Below are 27,633 nucleotides of genomic sequence, written 5' to 3'. Positions count from 1 at the left end.
CGTGGTGTATCACATTGATTTTTTTTTTCTTTACTATTTTCGGTTTTCTGTTTATTCTCTTTTTTTTTTAATTGAGGCATAGTTGCTTTACAATGTTCTGTTAGTTTCTGCTGTACAGTGAAGTGAATCAGCTATATGTATCCCTATATCCCCTCCCTCTTGAACTCCCTCCTTCTCTGCCCGCCCCCCCCGCCCCCATCCCACGCATCTAGGTCGTCACAGAGCACAGAGCTGAGCTCCCTGTGCTATACGGCAGGTTCCCACTAGCTATCTGTTTTACACATGGTAGTGTATATATGTCAATCCCATTCTAAGATGTTAAATCAACTTGGCACTCTTGGGATAAATCCCACTTGGTCATGGTGTGGAATCCTTTTTTTACATTGCTGGATTCTATTTTCTAGTGTTTTGTTGTATTTTGTTTTGGTTTGGTTTTGAGGGGCTCTTTTTGCATCCCAGATTGTTTCAGACCCTTCACTGGATTCCCATGGTGCTTCCCAGAGGTCCCAATGGAACTCCTTACCGGTTTCTCCTGAGGACAGTTTCTGATAAATCACTTCCACTCAAATCCTCTTCTCAGGTGCAGCTCGTGGGGATCAGCCTACGTCACGGCCAGGGTCACGGCCCTCTCCGGTCACGTGGCCCTCTCCGGTCACGTGGCCCCTCAATCACTCCCACGCCCCTCCCACTAACCCGGCTCCGCGAATTCTCCCGCAGGTGATCTATACCCTCAACACCCGCCAGGACGAGGCCGAGGCGGGCACGGAGGCGCTGCGTGAGGCCCACCAGGAGGAGCTGCGGAAGGCGGTGGCCGAGACGGAGGCCAGGCTCCTGCAGGCGCAGGGCCGCGCGGGCGAGGAGGCCCTGAGGCAGCGCGTCCAGGCCCTGGAGAGCGCCCTGGAGCTGCAGAAGCGGCTGACGCAGGAGGCGCTGGCCCAGTCGGCCGCGTGCAGGCTGGAGACCCAGGAGAGGGAGCTGAGGGTGGAGGCCGAGCACGCCGAGCGGGTGCTCACCCTCTCCAAGGAGATGCTGGAGCTCAAGGCCGACTACGAGAAGAGGCTCCGGCACATGAGCGGCCACGAGGCGCCCCGGTGGGGCGGGCTCGCCCAGGAGGGTCCCGAGCCCCAGGCCGAGCTGGGCTGCGGCCCCGAAATGCGGGAGGTCCTACTGGAAGTGGAGCGGCTGCGAGCGGAGAACCAGCAGCTGAGCAAGGACTATGCTCGGAAGGCCGAGGAGCTGCAGGCCACGTACGAGCGGGAGAACGAGGCCGTCCAGCAGGCCATGCAGCAGTCGGTGAGCGAGGCCCTGTGGCAGTGGCAGGAGAAGGAGACCGACCTCCGGAAGAACTTCCAGGCCCAGGAGGCGGCCCTGCAGGCCCAGGTCCGGAAGCTAGAAGGGGATCTGGAGCACAGAGGCCGCAAGATAAGTGACCTGAAGAAGTATGCCCAGAAGCTGAAGGACCGCATTCAGGTAAATCAGGGACTCTTCCTACCTTCCAAATGGGAGACTAAGCATGGCCCCTAGTGTCGAACACCTACCGTGTGTCACGCACTGCGTGAAGCCCTTGGCTTCTGCCAAAGCGAGCATTATTACCTCCATGGAGTTCAACCACATTCATTCAGCAAGTATGTGTGGAACACCTACCATGTGCCAGGCCGGGGCTGTGGGCAGGAGACACACGGTGAGCCGGCCTTGATCCCTGTCCTCTGAGAGCTGAGAGACTTACAATTTAGAGATGAGAAGATAAAACTGAAATTGAGAAGCTTAAGGATGGGCCTAGCTGGTCACACAGCTACAAAGTGTTTGAACTCAATTCAGCCTAATTCTAAAGCCCCCACTCACTCCGTAACAACTTGCTGTCCTAACATCCTTGGGGCTTTGTATTTGTGGAAAGCCAGACCGTTGACAAGTCAGTTACATGAGGCCCACAGACTCACAGAGCCCCATCTCTAAAAGTAACAGCAGCTAGTATCCTTCATACTCCCTGAGCATTTTTTTTTTCTGCCCCAGACACTATCTTATTTGATCCTCACTACAGAAAGGTTAAATAACTTGCCAGAAGTCACACAGCCAATCAGAGGATGAGTAGGGATTTGATGAACCCCGAGCCACTGAATTCCAGAGATTAAAGACATATGCTGTGCACTTACCCACTTTTCAGATCTGATGTACATAGGATGTCTCGACCCAGAACTGTAACAAGAGAAATGAGACCCTTTCTGTCTGTTTAGGACCTGGATGTGCAGCTCAAGGAGGCTCGACAGGAGAATTCAGAGTTGAAAAGCACTGCAGAAAAACTTGGGGCGAAGCTGGCTGTTGCCAAAGACAGACTAATGTTGCAGGAGTGTCATGTGACACAGAAAAGCGGTGAGATGCCCGGAACGATTTCCTTACACAGCAAAGGTTGGCCTGACGCTGCTTGCAGCCTTGAGACTGTTGAGGGAGCAGAGTGGAGGGCAGGGCTATTTGATCTGACCTGCCTGGTGGGCAAGTCCCATCCATGCAGGACACAAGTGAGCCGACATCCAGAGCTGCCGTAGGTCAGGTATTTAAAAGGCATGATGCAAAAGGATGTCTGGCCCCCCAGAAAGTTCTCCACCAGATCCACCATAGTGCCTGAACTTCTCAGCTCTGGCTTTTCCCCAGACTTAGACAACGCTTTATACTCTAACATCATTCACACAGTGATGTTATTGGGTGTTCCCAATAATGTTGTGAGTTAGGTATCGTCAGTATCCCATGTCACAGATGAAGACATGAGGCTGAGAAAGTTAACGTGGCTAGCTCAAGGCCAGCCAGCTGCCTGGTGATAGAGGTGGTGTTTGAGTCTCAGATTATCTGACTCCAAAGTGCTTTCCACTGAGCTCCCTCATCAGAAAGTGCTTGAGTATGTACAGTGTCATCAGCTTGACACTGGGAGAGATAACAAAGGCACAAAACATAGGCTCTGCCTCTAGGGAGTTTATGGGACTGCTACTTTACAGCCCACAGCATGCCTTGCTATCATGGGTGTGGCCCAGGCAGCAGTGAGGTGTCTGGGAAAGAAGTCGTCACCTCGGGCTGGAAAGTACGAGTTGGAACCAGAGGGTATGGAGGGTTTACAGCAGTGGTCTCAGAAGTAGGGCATATGGGAAGAAACTGAGCAATGGTAACTATATTTATTTTTTGTCTTATACTTGAAATCTCTTTATTTAAATCCTTTGAATGTACATATATCCAGGAACGTCCTCAATTTCTTTTTAAACTATGGAAAGCACAATCAAAAAATTTGAAGATGACTAGTTTAAGAAGGGAGAGCCGGACAACTGTTTGAACTCAAGATGCTACTTGGACAAAGGTGACAATCACCACTTGGACCCTGCTTGAGGCCAGAAGGCCATGGAGCCGGGATTACATAGGGGAGTCAAGGGCAAAATAGTTGAATAGCAGAATGGCAACCCAACTGCAGAGGCCTCAGGCATGAGGCCAAGGCCAAGGGCATTCCCAATGATGTTGACACTGTACTTGCAGATGACATGAAGACTGAGAGGGTTTCAGAGAATAAAGTCCTAGGGAAAGAGAATGATTTGGAAGCCTGCAGTCTCCATCCTCAGCAGGATCAGAACTTTCCCAAGGAGTGTCCATGCACGAAAGGAGGCACAGATACACAGGTACTGTCTGACCCAGTCCTGGGGATGGAGCAATCACAGGGGGACTCTGCTGGAATGAGCTTCAGATGGAGGCCAGCCCCAAACCATGACAGGTCCACTTGGAAGCAACAGGTCCCATAGTCTCAGGGGTGCATGCATGGGTGTGAAGTTCCAGCCAACGTCCTGCCAACTGCATGTCATTGCATGTGAAGCCAGGAGACTGAGAATGTAGCAGAATTCCCCCAACTCCTTATCATTAGTTCCTGGGAAACTGGAAGCTTGCTTAAGATTCCTGCTATATGTTCCCAGTCAAAACAAACAAAGCATTTTTTAGAAACCGCCATAGTATGGGCTGGAATATCTGATCCTATGACAATAGATACACTACTCCAAAAAGCCCTTTTCCGATGGTGGATAAAGTGAACTCTCTTACAGATATCAAATGTGATTTTATAAACTTTATTGTACCTTGTGGTACATGCTTTGAAATCAGTAATCAACATTGTAGAAGTTAACACAAAAGAGAAATGGTGATCTCCTCCTCTCCCCACCCTGGCAGTTTTACAAGCCCTTTTTCTTTTTATAGACCAAGAAAGAGGCATGTATTGAAACAGAATATATGAAGCAAAAATATGAAGAAGACCTTCGTAAAATCAAAGATCAGACAGAAGAGGAGAAGAAACATCTCAAAGACCAGCTGGTGAAGCGCCTAGAAGACTTGGTGAAGAAGCACACGGTGGAAATCCAATTAGTTCGCTCATCAGTGGAAGCTGAGAGGCAGAGGCTACAGAAGGTGAGATCCCCTTTCAGAGATACCATTCCGTTTGTTTTTCCTTGCCTCTACCTCCCTCCTTTCCTCTTTTGTTTCTTCTTTCCTTCCTCAAACATTTACTGAGCTCCTGTTGTATATAGATCTCAGCTAGTTCTCTGATCAGAGGGAGTTCAGAGTCTTCAGGAGGAGACAGGGCACCCCAGGGCTGTGAGACAATAGGGCCTAGAGTTGTTGACATGGGGTGGAATTGTGTCATATGAGTGTTTAACTTAGGGAAATTCAAATCCTCTAATCTGAAAAAACAGAGAGAAATAACATGAAGTGAACACGCAGGCCTGGCAGACTGCCTGGATTCAAATCCCAGCTCTGCTACCCTCTAGCTCTGTGACCACAGAAAGTTATTTAACCTGGACTCCTCACAGGGAAACTCTGCGGGGCCCCAAGTTACTCATTTATAAAACAGATGGTGATAATAGCACCTCACAGAGTAGCTGCGAGGATTGTATGAGGTAATCCATGTGTGAAAAAACGAAGCACATCATAGTGCCTGGGGCGTAAGAGGCACTAGGTACATGAAGGTAATTAATTAACCAGTGGGAGAGAAGTTTCTCAGCCTCTGAGTACTGTTCCAACTTCCCACCAAAGGGGGCGTTTTCTGCTGAGAGGGAATGCAAAGCATCATCCCTCGTGTTTGCTGAGGAAAGCAAATAACATGTATATGAATGCTTTAGGTAAAGAGTGAAGTATATCAGTATTATTGTGAGCATAGGTGGTGCTTTAATTATTATAAGAAGGCTTCTTTCTAATCTAAGAACTTGCATTATCACTATGACTTTTCACTGAAAGATAATCATATATCACTGAGGAATACAATGTGTGGTGGTGAAGAGTAGTAGATACTCAATAAATATGTGTTGGATAAATAAATGAACTTAAGAAAGTCTAGTCCTGGGTCCAAGTCCCGACTCTTTCACTGGCTTTACTACCACGGACAGGTCACTTAATCTTTCTGAAACCTGATTTTGAAAATAAGGATAAATACTTTGGGGGCTTGTTATGTGAATTAAATATGATGGTTTTTAAAATTATTTATTTATTTATTTATTTACTTTGGGCTTCGTTGGGTTGCACGCGGGCTTTCTCTAGTTGCAGTGAGCAGGGGCTACTCTTCATTGTGGTGCACGGGCCTCTCATTGCGGTGGCTTCTCTTGTTGCGGAGCATGGGCTCTAGGCGTACGGGCTTCAGTAGTCGTGGCCCTCAGGCTCTAGAGTGCAGGCTCAGAAATTGTGGTGCACAGGCTTAGTTGCTCCGTGGCAAGTGGGATCTTCCTGGACCAAGGCTCGAACCTGTGTCCCCTGCATTGGCTGGCGGATTCTTAACCACTGTGCCACCAGGGAAGCCCCTAAATATGGTTTTATGTATAAACTCATCTCAGTGTACAAAGTGTAGCAAAAGTTTGATAAACGGTGGCTGTAATTAGTTACCATGTGCATTAGATAACATCATGTGTGATAATATTATTTAGTGTCCACTATACTTTATAAAGCACTTTATTCTTATGAACACATATAATCCTCCCAACAGGATTACAAAATGAGTGTTCATATCCCCATTTCAGAGATGAGAAAACTGAGGCTCAAAGATGTTATATATCCACTCACACAGACAGTGAGTGGTGCAGCTACATTAAAACCTGACAGCCTGACTCCAGAGGCCGTGGTTTCCCATCCCTGCACAGGCAGGGAAGCAGCTGTATTGAAAGCACTTTCCTCCCCATGAGCAGTGACTGGTTGCACAAATCCAGTCCTCATTGGAGGAAAGCTGAACCCGCTTTCCATCTTGAGCCACAATCAGTGGGAGGGACAGTAGCTCTCCCAGAGCTACAGGTTGCCCTGGTAACCTGTCAGCCAAGCCTGACTCTGAGTGTAGAAATCCCACTTCAGCTTTAATCAGGGGCATGGATCCATTTGGGAAATGAATCATGTAGAAATAAATTGCATTTCCTCCTGGTTTTTTATTTTCTTTTTAAAAATTATAGTCATTTCTACAAACTGAGGATATAAGTTATATAAATTAGGCCATGCAGACTACAGGAAGGTAAAAACTTGAAGAGGTCCCAGATCTGGTGTTCATGGACTAAAAATAGATACCGATTTCCCCTCTAGAGTTAAGAGCACACTGTTCCTTTGGGCCCTTGAGTATAAATATGTTGTGTATCCTGAATGCTACCTTAACCTGAAAAAGACACCACAAGAGGTGGGCTGGAGTTCACCCAGACAGTTTATCTGCCTTTCCTGTCTGTAGGATTAGATGATGTTATGACTTAATCTTCACAGACAGAGCAGAGTACGTGTCCTGTAATTAGCACTTGCCCACGTTGATTCCTAGGAGAGTGTGGAAAGATCTATTGAGTCCTTACTGAGCTGTTCTAGACACTGCTGCGTTCTACACCTCATTTGTATCACTTAGGATTCTGGGTGGCAAGCATCGCAAACTCACCCTGGGCGGTTTAGGTAAGAAAGGAATTTAGTAAAGGGTAATGAAAAGCTTTCTGGAAAACCAGGGAACTGGGCTTGGCAAACTGCTCAGTGATGAAGACACCCTTGCTGCCATGTCTGAGCCCAGACTTTCTGTTTACACAGCTGACACCACCAACACTGGGCCCTGGATGTTGCCTGCAGAACTGCACTGTCCAATATGGTAGCCTCTTGACACATGTGGTTATTTACATTTAAATCAATTACAATTAAATAATATTTTAAATTCAGTTCCTCAGTGGAACTAGCCACATTTCAAGAGCTCAATTGCCATATGTGGCTAGTGGCTCCCAGATTGGATAGCACAGTGTTGAGGGATTTCTATACATTAGCTACATTATATTTTAGAACATTTCTATCATCACGGAAAGTTCCGTCAGTCAGAGCTGCTGTAGAATGGCTGCCCCTGCTGCCCCTGGGAAGTTCAGTTGACAGATCCTTTATGACTCCAGCTTGTACGTATCGATGGCTTCCAATTCAAAATCCGGGGTGGGTGTGTCTGATTGGTCACATGCCTTGATCACATGCCTCAATGACATGCCCATGCCTTCATCACAAGGGAGTCTGGGAAGGTAAGTCTGACATTTTCTGGTTCTGTGGTGGAAGGATGGCTCTGATGTGTCAGATAGAGAATTTCCCTAACATTCAGAGAAGGATCAGAGGCTGGGCAGCCAAAAGGAACAACAGCTCTCCACTCCATGATTTAATTCTTACCTCAGCCCTGTAGGCAGGGCTTGTTTTCCCATTTCACAGATGAGGAACCTAGGAAATGAAGTCACTTGAGTATCACATGAATTGGGTGTGAGTCAGGGCTGCCTTGACTCCAAAACCACTAACTATTGCCCTCTGTCTATGTAGCAGAACAGAATAAACATTGCCCTGGGCCTTGGAGAGCAGCCTTCAGGTCTTCACCCTGCCAATATCCATTTATGGTTTATTTATCATTCATTGAATGCGTACTTGGTGTTTTGAGCAATGCAGGGATACAGGAATCAGCCATGCCTTCAGGGAGCTCACAGTCTGGAAGGAGGAAGAAGACATGCACTGAAACCATCTGTCAAGTCTGGGTGTAAGAAGTGCTGTGCTGGGGAAGCAGCCACGTTGTCACCTTAAATAAGTCACCCCAAACCATTCTAGGCCTCTGCTTTCTAATTTCAGTAATAATATGAATGTGAATGATTTTGTCAAATTCTTTCCAACTTTTTATTTCTATCAACTCCAAAAATACTCTTCATTATTGAGAAATAGGTTGCTTAATTTCCAAATATTTGGAACCTTTCCAGATATCTCTTTGTTATTGATTTCTAATTTAGTTCTCTTGTGATCAAAGGACAGATTCTGTTCTTTCCTTTTCAATTAGCTCATATTATTGTATGGCCCAGGGGTGGTCTATCTTGATGAATGGTCCAGGTGCCCTTGAAAAGAATATGGATCTGCTGCTCTTGAGTGGAGTGCTTCATAAAGGATAATTAGGTTAAGTTGGTTGATAGTGTTGTTCAAGTATCTTATTTCCTTACTAATTTTTTCTCTATTCTGTTGATTATTGAGAGAGGAGTATTGAAATATCAAATTTAAGTCAGTTTTTATATTTTCCCTTTTAGTCCTGTCAGTTTTTGCCTTAGATAAATTCAAACTTATTTATGAGGTACATACACATTTAGGCTTATTATGTCTTCTCAATGAATTGGCTCCTTACTCATTATGGAATATTCCTTGTCCTGAAGTCTACTTTGATAAAAATACGGACATTCTATCATTTTTGTGGTTAGTGTTACAGTCTATTTTAATCCATTCCTTTACTTTTAACCTACCTGTGTCTTTCTAGTCAAAGTGCTTTTGTATTGGGTTGGCCAAAAAGTTCGTTCGGGATCCGTAAGCTGTTACAAAACCTGAACGAACTTTTTGGCCAACCCAAATAGGATAGCTGGATTTTCTGTTTTATTCTGCTTGGCAGTCTGATTTTTGAGGGTCATTTAGACCATTTACATTCAATGTAATTATCATTAAGTCTACCATATTGCTGAGTTTTTTTTTTTCTTTTTGTCACATCTTTTTTTCTTTTTGCCTGTTTTCCTGTTTATTTTTGATTACTTGAATATATAGCTTTTGGTATTCCCTTTTTTTTTTTTTTTTTGCGGTATGCCGGCCTCTCACTGTTGTGGCCTCTCCCATTGCGGAGCACAGGCTCTGGACGCGCAGGCTCAGTGACCATGGCTCACGGGCCCAGCTGCTCCGTGGCATGTGGGATCCTCCCGGACTGGGGCACGAACCCGTGTCCTCTGCATCGGCAGGCAGACCCTCAACCACTGCACCACCAGGGAAGCCCTGGTATTCCCTTTTTTATCTCCACTAGTGACTTGTTAGATATCCTTCTTTTGGGGAGGGGATGGTGTGCCATGGTTGCTGTAGGATTTATAACATGCAACTTTATCAATGCCATCAAATAATATGATATTACTTCATACATATTGTGTTGCTGTAAGGTTTGTACGGAGAAGCAATACATATATACTTCACTGTACAAACCTTACAGCAGCACACTATTTTTATTTAGCCTTTCCTAACCTTTGTGAAGTTGTTGTCATATGTTTTACTTTACATATGTTATAAACTCTACATCGCTTTTCTATTTCCTTAAATAGTCAATTATCTCTTAGAGAGAATCTTTAAATGAGAAAACTAAAGTCTTTTATATTTTCTGATTTACCGTTGCTACCCTCTTCATTCCTTTGGCATATTCAAGTGCCCCATCTGGTATCATTTTCTTTTGGCCTGAAGAACTTCCTTTAATGTTTCTTGTAGTGTCAGTCTGCTCACAGCAAATTCTCTCAGTGTTTATGTGTCTGAAAATGTCTTTATTTTGCCTTCATTTTTGAAGGTTATTTTGCTGGATATAGAATTCTAGGTTAACAGTTTTTTTTCTTTCAGCACTTTAAAGATGCTGTTCAACTTTTTTAAATTTTTGGTTTGTATTTTCCTCAGATGAAAAGTTGGTAGCCACTCTCACCTGTTCTCCCCTGTGCATAGTGTATCTTTTTGTTTTCTGATTGCTTTGAAGACTTTTTTCTTTATCATATCACAATTTGATTATGATATGTCATGGTGTGATATTCTTTGTGTTTTTCTGTTTGGGGTTCTGTTTGGACATCTTGGGTCTGTAGGTTATAGTTTTTTTCTGTATTCAAATTTTTAAGTTGAAGTGTAGTTTATTTGCAATGTTTTGCTGTGGGTTATAGTTTTTATACAGTATGGAAGTTTTAAGATCATTATCTCTTCTGCCTTCCCCTTCTGAGTGACATTTCAGGCTTTGTACCGGTTTACTCTTTCAGCTACACCAGGAACTTTACTATAAATACATACCAAGGAGTGATTTTTCTTCTTGAAAAAAGTTAACGTGTTTTCCTTTAAAATGCCAACTGAAATCTCTGCTTGGTGATTTCCTGTGGCTGCTTATTTGTTGTTCCCGTCAACAGTGGCTCCCTTATGTGTCTTTTCTTAAACTGCCAGTAATTGTGGACAATCTAGACAAGAAAGCAGAAAAAGGGTGGGAGTCCTGCTTTTGCCTCTTACCAGCCATTGGATTTGCTTCATGTGAAATGGATGCAATAAAGCCTTTTTCCATAAGTATTATGAGAGTTAAATGAGAACAGAGCTTATGAAAGTACTGTGTGAATCCTGTAGATTCATAGCCCATGGAGCCTTCTTCCAGGGGTGGGATGCAGCAATTTATATACCTGAAAGCATTCATCTCCTTCTTTTTCCTCACGTTCTTGTCTTTGTAGTTGTTTTTTCTCTTTCCACGAGTTAGGAAGATAATGTTAACGCTTCCTGTTGAAATCCTCAAGGTCACTTGAGGAAATTCGTGGGGAAATTTTTTCCCTTTAGGTCCATTTGTCAAGGCAACAGCTGAAGCTGTGATTATTACATATACCCTAGGACATTAGGCTGTGCAGGATTAGAAATAGCCACTGCTTTATGCTAAGCATCTTTCTCGCAGGGGGTTTCCACTGTGCTGTTACAGTGAACATGCCTTGGCAGAGTTAGCGAGTGTCTGCACCAATAAGCGTGTTAAACAAAACTTCTGTTCAATAAAAGATTCTGTGAATGAGGGACTAAATAATGAAGTAAAAAAAAATCAGAATCTTTGCTGAGGGGACGGCCTTATTTCTGATGTTGCTTAAGTTATCTCAACTTGTTTTAAACAAAAAGTTTATCTATCATCTTCAGAAAATGAACTCCCCAAAGCAACAAGCCCTGCAAAAGGAGATGGTGGGTTTACTGAAGACACTATACATTGGCCTAAGTGTCCACATCATGCGACCCTTACAATCTAATCACAGCCCCCTTTTCTTCTCTTTTAAATGACTGACACCAGGGACTATGCAAAGCGCCACGCCAGGGCCACTGGCCTGGCCTGGGGCTGGCCCCATAGAGAGTGTAAAGGTGTCATCCAGATGATCAGTAGCAGCATCTCTTTAGATGATCAGGTAGAAATCCAGGAGTCAGAAATCCAGAAATCCATAATTTCTCTGTCATCCCTCACATTCGATCAGCCATAAAGTCCATTCATTCTGCAGTTGACCCTTGAACAATGTGGGAGTTAATCCAAGTATAACTTATAGTAGGCCCTTTGTATCTGCAGTTCCTCCACATCCACAGGTTCAACCAACCACAGACTGTGTAGTACTGTAGTATTTACTGTTGAAAAATGTCCACGTATAACTGGACCCATGCAGGCAGGGAAGAAGCACAGCCAAGGGGTCATCCTTTCCTGAGTTTGGATCTTGACTCTTCTGCTTACGGGCTGCATGACCTTGGGCAAGTTATTTAACCTCTTCAAGCTTCATTTCTTCATCTGTATAATGAGCTTTAACAATACTACCTAGCTCATAGGGTTTTCATAAGGATCAACGAGATGATCTGTGAAAAGCGCCCAGAAAATGGTACACACTCAGTAAATGTCAACTGCTAATATGTCTATCTACTTCCAGTTAGACCATAAAGGTGTGTAATCAATTATCACCATCCAACATGGTATGTACTGCATCATAGCTGTTGACTTTGCTGCCTATCTCTTTCACGCAAATGTGAGCTCCTGATGAGTAAGCATATTGTCTGTTTTTATCCCCAGCTTCAAGAACAGTGCCAAGCACATGGTAGGTCTCAATAAATATTTGTTGAACAAATAAATGACTTAATATCTACCTAAAATTCAGCTACGAGGAACAGAATATTTCATCCACTGCTCTAGACACTTGAAAAATTTCCCCAGATATTAAGCTAGATCAGAAAGCATAAGCATCTGTAAGAATAGTACTACTTAGCATTTATCGATCCCTTACTATGTACCTAGAACTGTGCTAAGCATGTAAGTAATGCATTGAATCACAGAGAAGTTAGGAAATCTGCCCAAGATCACACAGCTAAAATGCAGCTGCACCACTCACATGGGCTCCAGAATGTTCTTTTATCTGGATCTGCTTTGTGCTGAGACTATGAGGCTGTGGGGAGGGACCATGGAGGAAGCAGCCCTATGAATCCCATCATTTTGACTAAAGTAAGGATGCTGTTGAGAAGGCCAAAGAAGAAATTTCATTCTGCTTTTGATATTTCCCTGCAACTGAGGATGTAGTTGGCTTTTTGATTTATAGAACCATGAGAACTTTGTCAGTAATGAGCATTCTGTTTTTTTATTTGACACTACAAAACTTAAAGCCAGGGGTTTACTCTGCCCCCACCCCCCCCCAGTATATATTTGACTTTGTGGTGTGAATTTAGCACCTGTTTTCTTTGGACTTTCTCATGTATTTCTAATTTATTTATTTATTTATTTATTTATTTTGCGGTACGCGGGCCTCTCACTGTTGTGGCCTCTCCCGTTGCGGAGCACAGGCTCCGGATGCGCAGGCTCAGCGGCCATGGCTCACGGGCCCAGCCGCTCCGCGGCATGTGGGGTCTTCCCGGACTGGGGCACGAACCCGCGTCCCCTGCATCAGTAGGCGGACTCTCAACCACTGCGCCACCAGGGAAGCCCTAATTTATGTTTTCTTATAGTAGTTTATGACTCTTGTGAGTTTCTTTGAACCCCTTTGGGAATAAGGCAGGGTGTGTCCTGTCCATGTTTTCGTGGCTTGTGTGGTTAACTCTTCCATTCATCATTTAGGAAGTAGAAGCACAGTTGGAGGAAGTGAAGAAGAAATCAGAAAATGAAATAAAGCATCTGCAAGAAGAGAAAGAGGCCCTAAGTGTGAAGCTCCAGAATTCACTGCTTGAGGTAAGTCCCGAATAAAAGCTGTTCTTGGAATGATGGTTCTGGGCTCCAGGAGTTTTTGATGAACTGAGATGCTAGGAATCTTGGGAAGCTTCCCTGACCTCCTTACATTTAGCATCCTTGGAAGGAAGAAAAAGACTTCATCCTGACAGGAAGGCTGTCTCGGGCATAAATTCAGCTGCAGATAACAGAGAGCCTGATTATAGAGGCTTAACAAAGAGGCACTTAATGTCACACATAAAAGAGGGAGGCAGGAGGCTGCTGGTGTTGATTCTGTGGCTAAATGATATCAGGCCTGGAAAATCTGCAAACATCTTGGTCCTGCCCTCTCCCCACCCCCGGCTGTGTTATCAGTGTCCAGGGCATTAGATACTTCTGCCTTCCTGGGCTCTTTTCTTTATCAAAAAGAATTTAAAATTATAATTTGTAACTGCACTGTCATAAAGGTGAATGTGTCCAGGCTGCAGTTTTTTCTTCTGATTCTGAAAGAAATGAAAATATGTTCATGGCCCCTAAATGCATCATAGGTTCCTAGCACTGCACGTAGGAGAAGTTGGCTCAGATTCCCCTTGGCTGTGAGAACGACTGTCACTGTTCCAGTTGTCATGCCCCAAGTTAAAGCAGGAAAGAAGGAGGGGCAGGGATGACCAGGCCTGCACACTTCATCAGGAAAACAAAAGCATACGCAGAAGCCCCCAGCTGACTCCTACTCCCATTGGTAATATCTGTGCCACGTGGCCAGCCTGGGAAAGCAAGGATTTAGCCGTCAGGCCTCCCTGGTAGAGGCAGGCAAGGAGAGCAGGGTAAGGAATGGATGTAAACCAGCTGAACAGTGGAGTTTTCTTCTTGGGCCCACTTGTCCAAACCACCCAGGGACCAAGTTCAAAGTTTAAAGGCGCTGTAGACAGTGTTACTAGGGAGAAGAACTTGCCGCTGATGGACTCCTATTCATCCTTCAGTGCCCTTAACACTGTGCTGGAATTCCCTGGGCAGAGTTTATTGCTGTAAGTTCTCTGCGGTAGTACCTACCTCATAGTAATTGTTAGGAGAATTAAAAGAGTTAATACTGTAAAATGCTTAGGTCTGTGCCTGGCACAGAGCAAACACACCATTAATGATGCTCTTATATATTGTACATGTGTCTACTGAATGCTGTTGTGATTGTAAACATGCATCTTTCTGCTCCATAAGATGACAGCTCCTTGAAGGCAGGGACGATATTTTATGATCTTACCATCTTGCTCTCAGTCTGTCCCTTCTCCTCCCCACTTTACACCTGAGGAGCTGCCTGAGGAGCATTAGTTTTAGCAACACCTGAGGTTCCTTTATGGTTATTGACCTTGTTCTTCTCAAAGTCTAGAGCAGGGAAACCAGACAGTTTAACTGACACTCTACAATTAGTTGGTTAATAATAATCATAATTAAGACTATAATTTAATAGCAGCTTTTAGCCACTCTTCTCTCATATTATCTGTATAATTCTTAAATATTGTTCCTCTTCTTTACCAACTAACTTTGTAAAAACAAAATAGGGTGGCCTTCCAGGAGTGGTATGAAAACTAATGGAAACCATGCTACAGCTCTGGTACAGTTATGTAGATGTGAATAATTTAAAGAGAAGTGTGGAATATTGTAAACCTGCCAGGCTCATCTTCTTCTGGAGAGACGAAGCAACTAGCTAATTAGAAATGGCCTCTCTAGAAGCGTGTCTGGGATTTGTCTAGTGGGGCACAGTCCCCAGAACTGATTGACCCAAGGGAATGGGTCCCAGATTAATGACCACAGCCGGGTGATAGGACTTTGTTTCATTGCTGAATGTTTTTATTCTTCTGTTATAGGTTTTAAGGCTGGAAGAATTTATCCAGCAGAATAATGTACATCCCCCGAGAGGCAATGAACGGCCCCAAGAATTGGACTGCCAGCAAGGCAACATTTTAGAGACCCAGGTAACTTCTAGCTTTTTCTGCTTTAATTAAGGATATTTTTCTTCTTCTTTTCAGCACTTCGATGTCCCCAGTGACACATGCTGGCATTAATGGGCTCTTTTATTTCCCCCCTTAGAGCTGCCAAAATGCCTGAAATAAAAAATCATTATAAAATCAATTTGCAAAAACCACGACGAAAATAGAGTTCTGAGTAATTATCCACATGGTTTGAAAAAGAACAGGGCTTGTCAGATGACTCTTCTCTCCCTCTCTGATTGCAGCCTGGCTGGCAGATCAAGGGGCACTGGACTAGAGTGGGGTCTTTGGTTCTGCCCAGCAAGAAGCATAACAGTAATCATAACTCCCCCTCGAGTGCATGTTGAGAAGCTTGGGTTGTTTCACCATGAAACTCGGCTCTCATCCGACCCTCCTGGGTCTAGACCGAGATCCCTCCATGAGCTTACTTCTAGAGAGAAGTACAGACCCCTCCTACATAGAGTTGCAGGAGGAACCTTGATGAGTATCAATTCCACTTGATTCAACTCAACATGCACGTTATTCTTTCATTCTGCAGTCATCTGTGAAATACATAACAAGTGCCAGCCTCTGAGCTACATGCTACACGGGAGAAATATATATATAAACAAATAGCTTTAACACAATGTGGACATTTAGTAATAGAATTAAACATCTGGTGCTGTGTTTTCTATTAGGCAACTGTTATGTACTTTACAGGTATAGTTTAAGTTAATTAATTTATTTATTTTATACAGCAGGTTCTTATTAGTTTTTTATTTTATACATATTGGTATATATATGTCGTCAATCCCAATCTCCTGATTCATCCCACCACCATCACCCCTGCCCCACCACTTCCCCCCTTGGTGTCCATACGTTTGTTCTCTACATCTGTGTCTCTATTTTTGCCCTGCAAACTGGTTCACCTGTACCATTTTTCTAGGTTCCACATATATGCGTTAATATACAATATTTGTTTTTCTCTTTCTGACTTACTTCACTCTGTATGACAGTCTCTAGGTCCATCCACATCTCTACAAATGACCCAGTTTCGTTCCTTTTTATGGCTAATATTCCACTGTATATATGTACTACAACTTCTTTATCCATTCCTCTGTTGATGGGCATTTAGGTTGCTTCCATGACCTGGCTATCGTAAATAGAGCTACAATGAATATTGGGGTGCATGTGTCTTTTTGAATTATGGTTTTCTCAGGGTATATGCCCAGTAGTGGGATTGCTGGGTCATATGGTAATTCTATTTTTAGTTTTTTAAGGAACCTCCATACTGTTCTCCATAGTGTCTGTATCAATTTACATTCCCACCAACAGTGCAAGAGGGTTCCCTTTTCTCCACACCCTCTCCAGCATTTGTTGTTTGCAGATTTTCTGATGATGCCCATTCTAACTGGTGTGAGCTGATACCTCATGGTAGTTTTGATTTACATTTCTTTAATAATTAGTGATGATGAGCAGCTTTTCATGTGCCTCTTGGCCATCTGTATGTCTTCTTTGGAGAAATGTCTATTTAGGTCTTCTGCCCATTTTTGGATTGGGTTGTTTGTTTCTTTAATATTGAGCTGCATGAGCTGTTTATATATTTTGGAGATTAATCCTTTGTCCTTTGATTTGTTTGCAAATATTTTCTCCCATTCTGAGGGTTATCTTTTCGTCTTGTTTATGGTTTCCTTTGCTGTGCAAAAGCTTTTAAGTTTCATTAGGTCCCATTTGTTTATTTTTGTTTTTATTTCCATTACTGTGGGAGGTGGGTCAAAAAAGATCTTGCTGTGATTTATGTCACAGAGTGTTCTTCCTATGTTTTTCTCTAAGAGTTTTATAGTGTCTGGTCTTACATTTAGGTCTTTGATCTGTTTTAAGTTTATTTTTGTGTATGGTGTTAGGGAGTGTTCTAATTTCATTCTTTTACATGTAGCTGTCCAGTTTTCCCAGCACCATTTATTGAAGAGACTTTCTTTTCTCCATTGAATATCCTTGCTTCCTTTGTCATAGATTAGTTGACCATAGGTGTGTGGGTTTATCTCTGGGCTTTCTATCTTGTTTCATTGATCTATATTTCTGTTTTCGTGCCAGTACCATATTGTCTGGTTTACTGTAGCTTTGTAGTGTACTCTGAAGTCAGGGAGTCTGATTCCTCCAGCTCCATTTTTTTCCCCTCAAGATTGCATTGGCTATTCAGGGTCTTTTGTGTCTCCATACAAATTTTAAGATTTTTTGTTCTGGTTCTGTAAAAACTGCCATTGGTAATTTGATAGTGATTGCATTGAATCTTTAGATTGCTTTGGGTAGTATAGTCATTTTCACAATATTGATTCTTCTAGTCCAAGAACATCGTATATCTCTCCATCTGTTTGTGTCATCTTTGGTTCCTTTCATCAGTGTCTTATACTTTTCTGAGTACATGTTTTTTACCTCCTTAAGTAGGTTTATTCCTAAGTATTTTATTCTTTTTGTTGCAGTGGTGAATGAGATTGTTTCCTTAATTTCTCTTTCTGATCTTTCATTGTTAGTGTATAGGAATGCAAGAGCTTTCTGTGCATTAATTTTGTATCCTGAAACTTTACCAAATTCATTGATAAGCTCTCGTAGTTTCCTGGTGGCATCTTTAGGATTGTCTTTATATAATACCATGTCATCTGCAAACAGTGACAATTTTACTTCTTCTTTTACAATTTGGATTCCTTTTATTTCTTTTTCTTCTGTGATTGCTGTGGCTAGGACTTCCAAAACTATGTTGAATAATAGTGGCGAGAGTGGACATCCTTGTTTTGTTCCTGATCTTAGAGGAAACAGTTTCAGTTTTTCACCATTGAGAATGCTGTTTGCTATGGGTTTGCCGTATATGGCCTTTATTATGTTGAGGTAGGTTCCCTCTACCCACTTTCTGGAGAGTTTTTATGATAAATGAGTGTTGAATTTGGTCAAAGGCTTTTTCTGCAACTATTGAGATGATCATATGGTTTTTATTCTTCTATTTGTTAATATGGTGTATCACATTGATTGATTTGCATATATTGAAGAACCCTTGCATCCTTGGGATAAATCCCACTTGATCATGGTGTATGATCCTTTTAATGTGTTGTTGGATTCTGTTTGCTAGTATTTTGTTGAGGATTTTTGCATCTATATTAATCAGTAATATTGGTCTGTAGTTTTCTTTTTTTGTAGTATCTTTTTCTGGTTTTGGTATCAGGGTGATGGTGGCCTCATAGAATGAGTTTGGAAGTGTTCCTTCCTTTGCAGTTTTTTGGAAGAGTTTGAGAAGGATGGCTGTTAGCTCTTCTCTGAATGTCTGAGAGAATTCACCTGTGAAGCCATCTGGTCCTGGACTTTTGTTTGTTGTAAGATTTTTAATCACAGTTTCAATTTCATTACTTGTGATTGGTCTGTTCATATTTTCTGTTTCTTCCTGGTTCAATCTTGGAAGGTTATACCTTTCCAAGAATTTGTCTATTTCTTCCAGGTTGTCCATTTTATTGGCATAGAGTTGCTTGTAGTAGTCTCTTATGATGCTTTGTATTTCTGTCCTGTCCATTGTAACTTCTCCTTTTTCATTTCTAATTTTATTGATTTGATTCCTCTCCCTCTTTTGCTTGATGAGTCTGGCTAAAGGTTTATCAATTTTGTTTATCTTCTCAAAGAACCAGCTTTTAGTTTTATTGATCTTTGCTATTATTTTCTTTGTTTCTATTTCATTTATTTCTGCTCTGATCTTTATGATTTCTTTCCTTCTGCTAACTTTGGGTTTTGTTTTTTCTTCTTTCTCTAGTTCCTCTAGGTGTAAGGTTAGATTGTTTATTTGAGGTTTTTCTTGTTTCTTGAGGTAGGATTGTATTGCTATAAATTTCCCTCTTAAACTACTTTTGCTGCATCCCATAGGTTTTGGATCGTCGTGTTTTTGTTGTCATTTGTCTCTAGGTATTTTCTGATTTCCTCTTTGATTTCTTTGGTGATCTCTTGGTTATTTAGTAATGTATTGTTTAGCCTCAGTGTGTGTGTGGTTTTTTTTATGTTTTTTTCCCCCTGTAATTGATTTCTAATCTCATAGCATTGTGCTCGGAAAAGATGCTTGATATGATTTCAGTTTTCTTAAATTTACCAAGGCTTGATTTGTTGACCCAAGATATGATCTATCATGGAGAATGTTCTGTGTGCACTTGAGAAGAAAGTGTAATCTGCTGGTTTTGGATGGAATGTCCCATATATATCAGTTAAATATATCTGGTCTATTGTGTCATTTAAAGTTTGTGTTTCCTTATTAATTTTCTGTCTGGATGATCTGTCCATTGGTGTAAGTGAGGTGTTAAAGTCCCCCACTATCATTGTGTTACTGTCTATTTCCTCTTTTATAGCTGTTGGCATTTGCCTTATATATTGAGATGCTCCTATGTTGGGTGTATATATATTTAGAATTGTTACATCTTCTTCTTGGATTGATCCCTTGGTCATTATGTGGTGTCCTTGCTTGTCTCTTGTAACATTCTTTATTTTAAAGTCTATTTTATCTGATATGAGTATTGCTACTCCAGCTTTCTTTAGATTTCCATTTGCATGGAATATCTTTTTCCATCCCCTCACTTTCAGTCTGTATGTGTCCCTAGGTCTGAAGTGGGTCTCTTGTAGACAGCGTATGTTTGGGTCTTGTTTTTATATCCATTCAGCGAGCCTGTGTCTTTTGGTTGGAGCATTTAATCCATTCACATTTAAGGTAATTATCGATATGTATGTTCCTATTACCATTTTCTTAATTGTTTTCAGTTTGTTTTTGTAGGTCCTTTGCTTCTCTTGTGTTTCCCGCCTAGAGAAGTCCCTTTAGCATTTGTTGTAGAGCTGGTTTGGTGGTGCTGAATTCTCTTAGCTTTTGCTTGTCTCTAAAGCTTTTGATTTCTCCATCAAATCTGAATGAGATCCTTGCCATGTAGAGTAATCTTGGTTGTAGTTTCTTCCCTTTCATCACTTTAAATATATTTGCCACTCCCTTCTGGCTTGTAGAGTTTTTGCTAAGAAATCAGCTGTTAACCTTATGGGAGTTCCCTTGTATGTTATTTGTCATCTTTCCATTGTTGCTTTTAATAATTTTTCTTTGTCTTTAATTCTTGTCAGTTAGATTACTATGTGTCTCTCCTTGGGTTTATCCTGCCTGGGACTCTCTGTGCTTCCTGGACTTGGGTGGCTATTTCCTTTCCCATGTTAGGGAAGTTTTCAACTATAATCTCTTCAAATATTTCCTCTGGTCCTTTCTCTCTCTCTTCTCCTTCTGGTACCCCTATAATGCGAATGTTGTTGTGTTTAATGTTGTCCCAGAGGTCTCTTAGGCTATCTTCATTTCTTTTCATTCTTTTTTCTTTATTCTGTTCCACAACAGTGAATTCCACCATTCTGTCTTCCAGGTCACTTATCTGTTCTTCTGCCTCAGTTATTCTGCTATTGATTCCTTCTAGTGTATTTTTCATTGCATTTATTGTATTATTCATCTCTGTTTATTTAATTCTTCTAGGTGTTTGTTCTTTAATTCTTCTAGGTCTTTGTTAAACATTTCTTGTATCTTCTCGATCTTTGCCTCCATTCTTTTTCCGAGGTCCTGGACCATCTTCACTATCATTATTCTCAATTCTTTTTCTGGAAGGTTGCCTATCTCCACTTCATTTAATTGTTTTTCTGGGGTTTTATCTTGTTCCTTCATCTGGTACATAGTCCTCTGCCTTTTCATTTTGTCTATCTGTCTGTGAACGTGGTTTCCGTTCCACAGGCTGCTGGATTGTAGTTCTTCTTGCTTCTGCTGTCTGCCCTCTGGTGGATGAGGTTATCTAAGAGGCTTGTGCAAGTTTCCTGCTGGGAGGGACTGGTGGTGGGTAGAACTGGGTATTGCTCTGGTGGGTAGAGCTCAGTAAAACTTTAATCCGCTTGTCTGTTGACAAGTGCAGCTGAGTTCCCTCCCTGTTGGTTGTTTGGCCTGAGGGGACCCAGCACTGGAGCCTACCCGGGCTCTTTGGTGGGGCTAACGGTGGACTCTGGGAGGGCTCCTTAAATTTTTATAGCTTGGTGATTGTCACACAGCAGTACACTTCCATATCAACTTCATTTTTTAAAAAAAAGAGCAAGTGTCTAGTGTTCCCTTGAACAGAAAAACTGTAATACATGTACCTTTTCCCTTATGATGAATTTTTTGGTTTGTTTCTAATTTTTCACTATAGATAATACTTAAATGGATAACACTGTAGAGGGATACAGTGTAGCATAGTGGTTAAGCGAGCTGTCCCCTGAACCTGACACCTGGTTTCTTACTGGCTAAAGAATCTTGGACAATTGATTTAAAGTCTCTTTGCCTGAGCGTCTTCGCCTGTAAGATGGGTCTGATGATAGTACCTACCTCCCAGGGTTTTTGTGAGGACTAAAGGAATTAATATATAAGCAGTGATGAAAACAGCACCCAGCACGTGTAAAAGCTCAGTAGGTACTAACTCTTACCATCGTAGAATTTGCTGGGTCCAGCGGTATGAGTGGCTTTAACTTTGATAGATTTGCTGCATTGCCTTCCATCAAGGTTGTCAGCGTACCCCCATGGCAGCACGTGCAAGTGCCTGTTTCCCCACAACCTTGCCAACACAGCAGGTTACACAACTTTCTGAACTTGATCAATCAGAGAACATTTATAATTTAATTCAGATATTTTTGGCAAGCCAACTCTATACCAGCCAAGCGAGTCAAACCTTTGCTGAGGCCCTGGAGGTGCAAAGTCCAGGCTCATGCGGATGGTGTGTGAGCAGCACACTGCAGTGTGGTGAACCCTGCACCCACGTGGGACGCGACAAAGGTTGTTCTTTGCTCTTCTGCCAAAACATTTCAGTGAGTCAAGAGAGATATAAATAATAAGGCCAACTGAGAGCAGACTTTTCACTCCACCCCCAGAATATGAAGAGGGAGGGTTGCCAACCCTGGGTATGGCTCTGTCCCCATCATAGACAGCTGAGACTCCACTGAGCCGTTTGTCCTGCTCTCTCATGTCTAGTCTCCTTGATTCTCTTAAGTTCACAGTGTTCTTCATTGGTTTTCAGAAAGCCATGTCAGTCTTGGTAATTCTAAAGGAAACTTTTTTTCTGGAAGTTTCTGGTGCCTGGGTCACAGTGAACCGGGGGCAGAGAAGGGGCAAAGTTTTCATAGATCCCTGCCTGCACTGTCTCCAGAAGAAAAAGGAGAGTCATTTGTGGTCATTATTAGTCAAGTCATTTTGCCTCAACAAGTATTAATGAGTGCTATCACTGTGCAAGGCACAGGGCTGGATGCCGGGGTGAGTGAGGCCCAGTCCTGGTCCTTGGAGAGCTCCATTTCAAATGCAGGAAGTAAATATTATGTAATTATCTCTCTGAGATCAGTTTCCTCACTACTCCTAGTGGCAAACATAGATCAAGTACCAATAATGTAGTGCAGTACACAGTCCCACAACAACCCTATGAGGCAAGTGTTATTTATTTATTTATTTATTTTTTAATCTGGCCGTGCCGGGTCTTAGTTGCGGCACACGAGATCTTCGTTGCGGCACGCGAACTCTTAGTTGCGCCATGTGGGATCTAGTTCCCTGATTAGGGATCAAACCCGGGCCCCCTGCATTGGGAGTGCAGTCTTAGCCACTGGTCCACCAGGGAAGTCCCAAGGCAAGTGTTATTATTATCCTTGCTTTACAGATAGGGAGACTGAGGCCCAAAGAGCAGCACCAGGGCCCAAACCATGATTCTATACCACTTCTCGTTAGTAACGTGGCAGTGATAATCCCTGCCCTCCACCCCTCCAGAGACTTGTAATGAACAGAAGAAAGCACATGAAGGCACTTTTCAAAACTGTTATAGAGTCTATAAATGTAAGGTGACTTTGTAGTATCTATTACAGTCCCCTGTAATCATTTCAGCAAAACCCCATTGCATTAGGTGTTCTATTTTAAGATGTACGTAATGCTACCTTTGAAAGATTGTCAAATGAACTTGAGAATGACTTTTAATATTTCCTTCCAGGAGATTTCCTGGGCATGGGTATTCCTTTAAAATAGAAACAATCTAGGTGAGGTTCATTGCCTAGAAGATGAAAGATGAAGACCTAATGTGAACATGGGTTTAAAATAACCAGCTTGGGGGGAGTTGGGAGGAGGCTTTTGCAGTGGATGGTTGGAGGAGAAGCAGAGTTATTTATTTTTCTGTGCACACTTTAACAATGGAGAGAGCCCTGGGCAGAACCTGAGAAATGCCTGATGGGGAACCCAAGAGTGTGAATTAGGGGCAGTTAACTCAGGATACACCGAGAGTGGCTCAGGGTTGGTCCTGGGAGGAACTCACTGGGATCGCAAGCAGACAAACAGAAAAGGGAGGTTGGAGAGTCCGCTCCATTTGGAATTCAGAGAAATGAGTATTGGCGGGCTTGAAAGTGCTCTTTCAGCCAACTGTTCATTTCCATGGTCAAGTCCGTTTGAGAAATACTCAGATGGCATCCCAGCTCCTTTTGAATGATGCACTTTGACCCAAAACACCAAGTACAGAAGGAGGGTGGGTGAAGGAAGGGAATGTTTTTGTCATTTACATGGTCTGTTGGTCCCCTCTGCTGAACCATTAGTTTGTTGAAGTCACGAACTGTATCTCATTAATCTTTATCCTTCCAGCACTTAACACACCTGAATGAGGCAGATGTTTACACTTCCTGTACATTAACTGACCCCTGACATGACAACTGAATGAATGGGACTGAGGGTGCCATTCTGGGTTAGATTAGGAACACCTTCAAAAATTAACCTTGGCCAGAGGATGATTTAGAAGAACACTGGGGTCCTTCAGTTACTTGCGGGGAGGGGGAGGATTCATCTCCCTTTTGGGAGGAAGGATGCTCTTGTCTCTGGTGTCATGGGGGCTGGAAACAACTGAACAGAAACAGAAAAGGTTACCGAGTTTACCTCCCTGTTGATTGTCTCAGGTCACACAGCCTTCATCTCTCAGGTTGATTCTGAGTGTCTCTTTTTAGATACTTCTGAGCAGCACTTTTGTACCACCCAGTTTGAACTCACCCAGTTAGGCCCTGACACTGGCAGCTGGCGATCATGCTAACAGCATAGCCGAGTGCCAGTGCAGTCACATGGAATGACACGAATGGTAGTGGAACGACCCAGGAGTCCAGTCCTGTGCTGTTCTCCAGTGGCTGTGTGACCTGAGACAAGTCGCTAGACTTCTCTGATTTTAGATCCCCCTCTATAACACAAGGATGGGGGTGTCTTTCCTGCCCACCTCACTGAGTTGCAGGCATCCATGAGTTAATGTATGGAAATGGATGAATGCGACGTAGTGGGGAGCTGGTGTAGTCATCCGAGTGCATCATCAGCCTTTTTAAGCATTTTCCATCCTCTCCTGTTTCTGGACTCCTGCCCAGGATACATCAGTGGTCGATAAGGTAGCCCAGAAATTATATCCTGCACATTCTCTTTCATGGTCTTCACAGTGGCTCAGAGTACATTTGAACTTCTTTTTCATCTCCATAATAACTGTTGTGAGATATTTGTCCATTATTCATGTTACTTTAAGTTCCTTCTCCCTCTTTCCTTGATCAGTCTTACTACACGTTTGATGTGTCTTTTCAAAAAGCCAGCTTTCAGATATGTTGGTCAGATCTATCTTTTTCTATGTCATTAATTTTGTCTTTCATACCTCTTTCCTTCTACTTATTTCAAGTTTATTGTTATCCTTTTTCTAACTTCTTAAATATTCTCTAATAAATACGTTTTAAGGCTACGAATTTCCCTCTAAGTATATATCTTTAGCTGTATCCCAGAGTTTTGAAGTTTGTCTCATTTTTAAACCTAATTTCTGATTGTTTTCTAATTTTATTGCATTGTCATTAGATAATATGGTCTTTAGAATGTCAACACTCTGAACTATGTTGAGATTTGCTTTGTAGCCTGCTGTGGGGTCAGTTTTTTTTAATGTTTCCTATGTGAGAGCAAAGAAGTAGTCTCAGTTTGGTTGTTAAAGTTTATATATTTGAATTCTAGTTCTGTGATATATTCACTGTATGACCTAGGGCAAGGTACATATCCTCTCCTGCTTCAGTTTCATCACCTTTAGAATGGAATGATTCACACCTCAGAGAGTTGAGGGCCTGGTGCGCACTAAGCATCATATAAACGTTAGCAGTGATTACTATTCTTTTTTAGCTATTAGGCTTAGCTTATTAATCTTGTTCAAATCTTTCATATCCTAGCTCATTTTGTGTACCTGATGTATGAGTCTCTGAGAGGTATGCATTAAAATCTCCCACTATAAATTTGCTTAGTTCTCCCTACATTTCTGTACACTTTGCCTTATGTTTTCAGTCTCTGTTGTTAGGTGTCTACAATTTCATTATTAGAGCTTTTTAGTGAATGATTCCTTTTACCAGGGTAGAGATGTTCATATTGAATTGAGCCAATTCTTATTTATTGTGATTACTGGTACCATTTAGATTGTTTTGGCCACTTATTTTGTGCTTTGTATTTACTAAAATTTCCTTGTAACCTTCCATTTTCCTTTTGAAACCTGGACCTAATTAACTTTGATCATCATATATGTATTTATAGTATAGTATTATGCTATTCTGATTTTTTTTTTGTTGTTCCATATTTACTGTGTAATTTTCCCCACATCATACAGAACATGTGTTTATAACAGTTGTCTCACAAAGCTCTTTTGCTTAGATTATGATCTTTGCTCTGGGCTTTATAAGGATTGGAGAGCTCCAAGATAATTCAATGCCCAAAATACCTGAAAGTACAAGGCAAAGGTGGTCCTTTTAGCCTCAGGTCCACGTGGAGGTTGTAAGCTGGTCAGTGACATCATTTTTGAAAGTGCACAACAATGAAGCAGACTCACTGGGTCCTGCACCTAGAACATGTCAACCAGTTAGACTTCAGTGTCCAGTTACAAACACTGAAGAGAGAGGATTCAGGCAATGGAAAATGGCCATGCTGAACGTTCTTAGTTACTGGCTGCAGGACTTATAACGATTTGAAAACTATATCTGGGATTACTTTTACCCTCATTTATCTTCCAGGATGGGAGAGAGAGAACACTTCTATAACTAATACAAAGCAGAAAACCTTTTGTCTGTTTCATTTATTGCTGTGTCCTGGAACAGTGCCTGGAACGTAGTAAATGACCACTAAATATTGTGAACAAATTATGGTACCAAAATAATTGATATGGGAACTTTGAGAAGAAAGAGTGTAATTGCAACAAAAGAGATTGTGAAGGCTTCATGGAGGAAGTGACAGTTGAGTATAGCTTTGAAGGATAAGTGGGGTCTGGAGATTAAAGAGTGTGCATCAGTTAGGGTTTGCCCAGAGGAACAAATTACTAGAAATGATACAGAATATGGAATTACTTTTGGGAAATAACCTGACATAATTGTGGGAGCCAGCTAAATACTTTACGTTCAACTGTTGCTCTGGAATCTGGTGTGGGGCTTAAAGTGGGCCTAAAGCAGGGCAGGCAGCCAGAAGGAAAGAAGGACAGATGTAGAATGGGGAAGACCAAGGGCGAATGCAACCCTGAAACTGAGCTGGAACAGTGTCAGTTTCTGAGGCTGATGAAGCTCCAGCTTTGGTGATACGTGCGACCTGTGGGAGAGTCTGGCATCCTTCATCGTAGAGCCAAACGTGCCCTTGGCCCAGGACACAGAGAAGCCTAGGGATGGTCCAGCAGGAGGCAGAAGAGCTGAGAGCTCCCAAACTGCCCAGTCCACCAAGCTGAGCCAGCAGATTGGCGACAGTGTGCATGAGCTCCAGCCACCCCTGGAGCCCTGCATCAGGCATCCAGAGGCTTAGAAAGATAAAGCCTGCTGCTTTGTGCTCATCTTCCAGACCTTGCACAAAGTCAGCTGGCCCAGAATATGCAGGGAAGGGAATCCTGGGAAATGTAGCTCTGACTTAACTACGTTGGCTCAGAACACATCACCCACAAAGGGAAGACAAGGGCTTAGGTAGAATGGCTGTGGAGGCAGAATGGCCCCTTAGCCTCTAACAGGCTGTGCTGCTGGGCACTCTGGACAGGTCCTCCGGGCAGGGGTGGACAGTCACTTACCAAATGCCCCGCCACCCTGATTCTTCGGAGGGGTCCAACATCACATGGGATCAAGATTTTGTCCCACTTAGAGACACCACAAAGTTCTCGGAACTTAAGAATTATGAAGGCACTAAGGGCTCCTGAGCAGAGCTGGAAAACACCCAAAGTTTGGGCCACAGCCATCCCTACACCCACACCTTCTAGCCGCGTGTCCTGCAGATTTCTCACAAGAAGGGCAGTTAGTCCCAGCTATTGCCCCCAGGGGACATGATGGGAGCGCGGGGTGTGTGTGGGAGAAAATGGTCCTCCTGCTGTCCTAGAGTGGCCCGTGAGTTATTTGGGTTTATTTATGTCATGTTTACCGAGCGTAACCACGTGTCACACGCTGTCCTCG

At 42.6% G+C, this 27,633-nt stretch overlaps 1 protein-coding gene across 1 annotated transcript in view; it reads left to right on the top strand.

The window, feature by feature from the left end:
- Positions 1-27,633, top strand: part of FAM184B (family with sequence similarity 184 member B) — a 111,632-nt gene that overhangs the window by 46,188 nt on the left and 37,811 nt on the right. The window contains exons 2-7 of the mRNA XM_089911701.1: positions 718-1,470; positions 2,232-2,367; positions 3,511-3,650; positions 4,216-4,422; positions 13,103-13,213; positions 15,049-15,156. Of these exons, the coding sequence (XP_089767827.1) occupies positions 718-1,470; positions 2,232-2,367; positions 3,511-3,650; positions 4,216-4,422; positions 13,103-13,213; positions 15,049-15,156 (1,455 nt within the window). The remainder of the gene's footprint in view (positions 1-717; positions 1,471-2,231; positions 2,368-3,510; positions 3,651-4,215; positions 4,423-13,102; positions 13,214-15,048; positions 15,157-27,633) is intronic.

The sequence above is a fragment of the Delphinapterus leucas genome, chromosome 5, assembly GCF_059928025.1.
Source record: "Delphinapterus leucas isolate spDelLeu-1000000601 "Yukka" chromosome 5, BTC_Dleu_Yukka2, whole genome shotgun sequence".
Classification (NCBI taxonomy): domain Eukaryota; kingdom Metazoa; phylum Chordata; class Mammalia; order Artiodactyla; family Monodontidae; genus Delphinapterus; species Delphinapterus leucas.
This window is presented reverse-complemented; position numbering and strand designations above follow the sequence as displayed.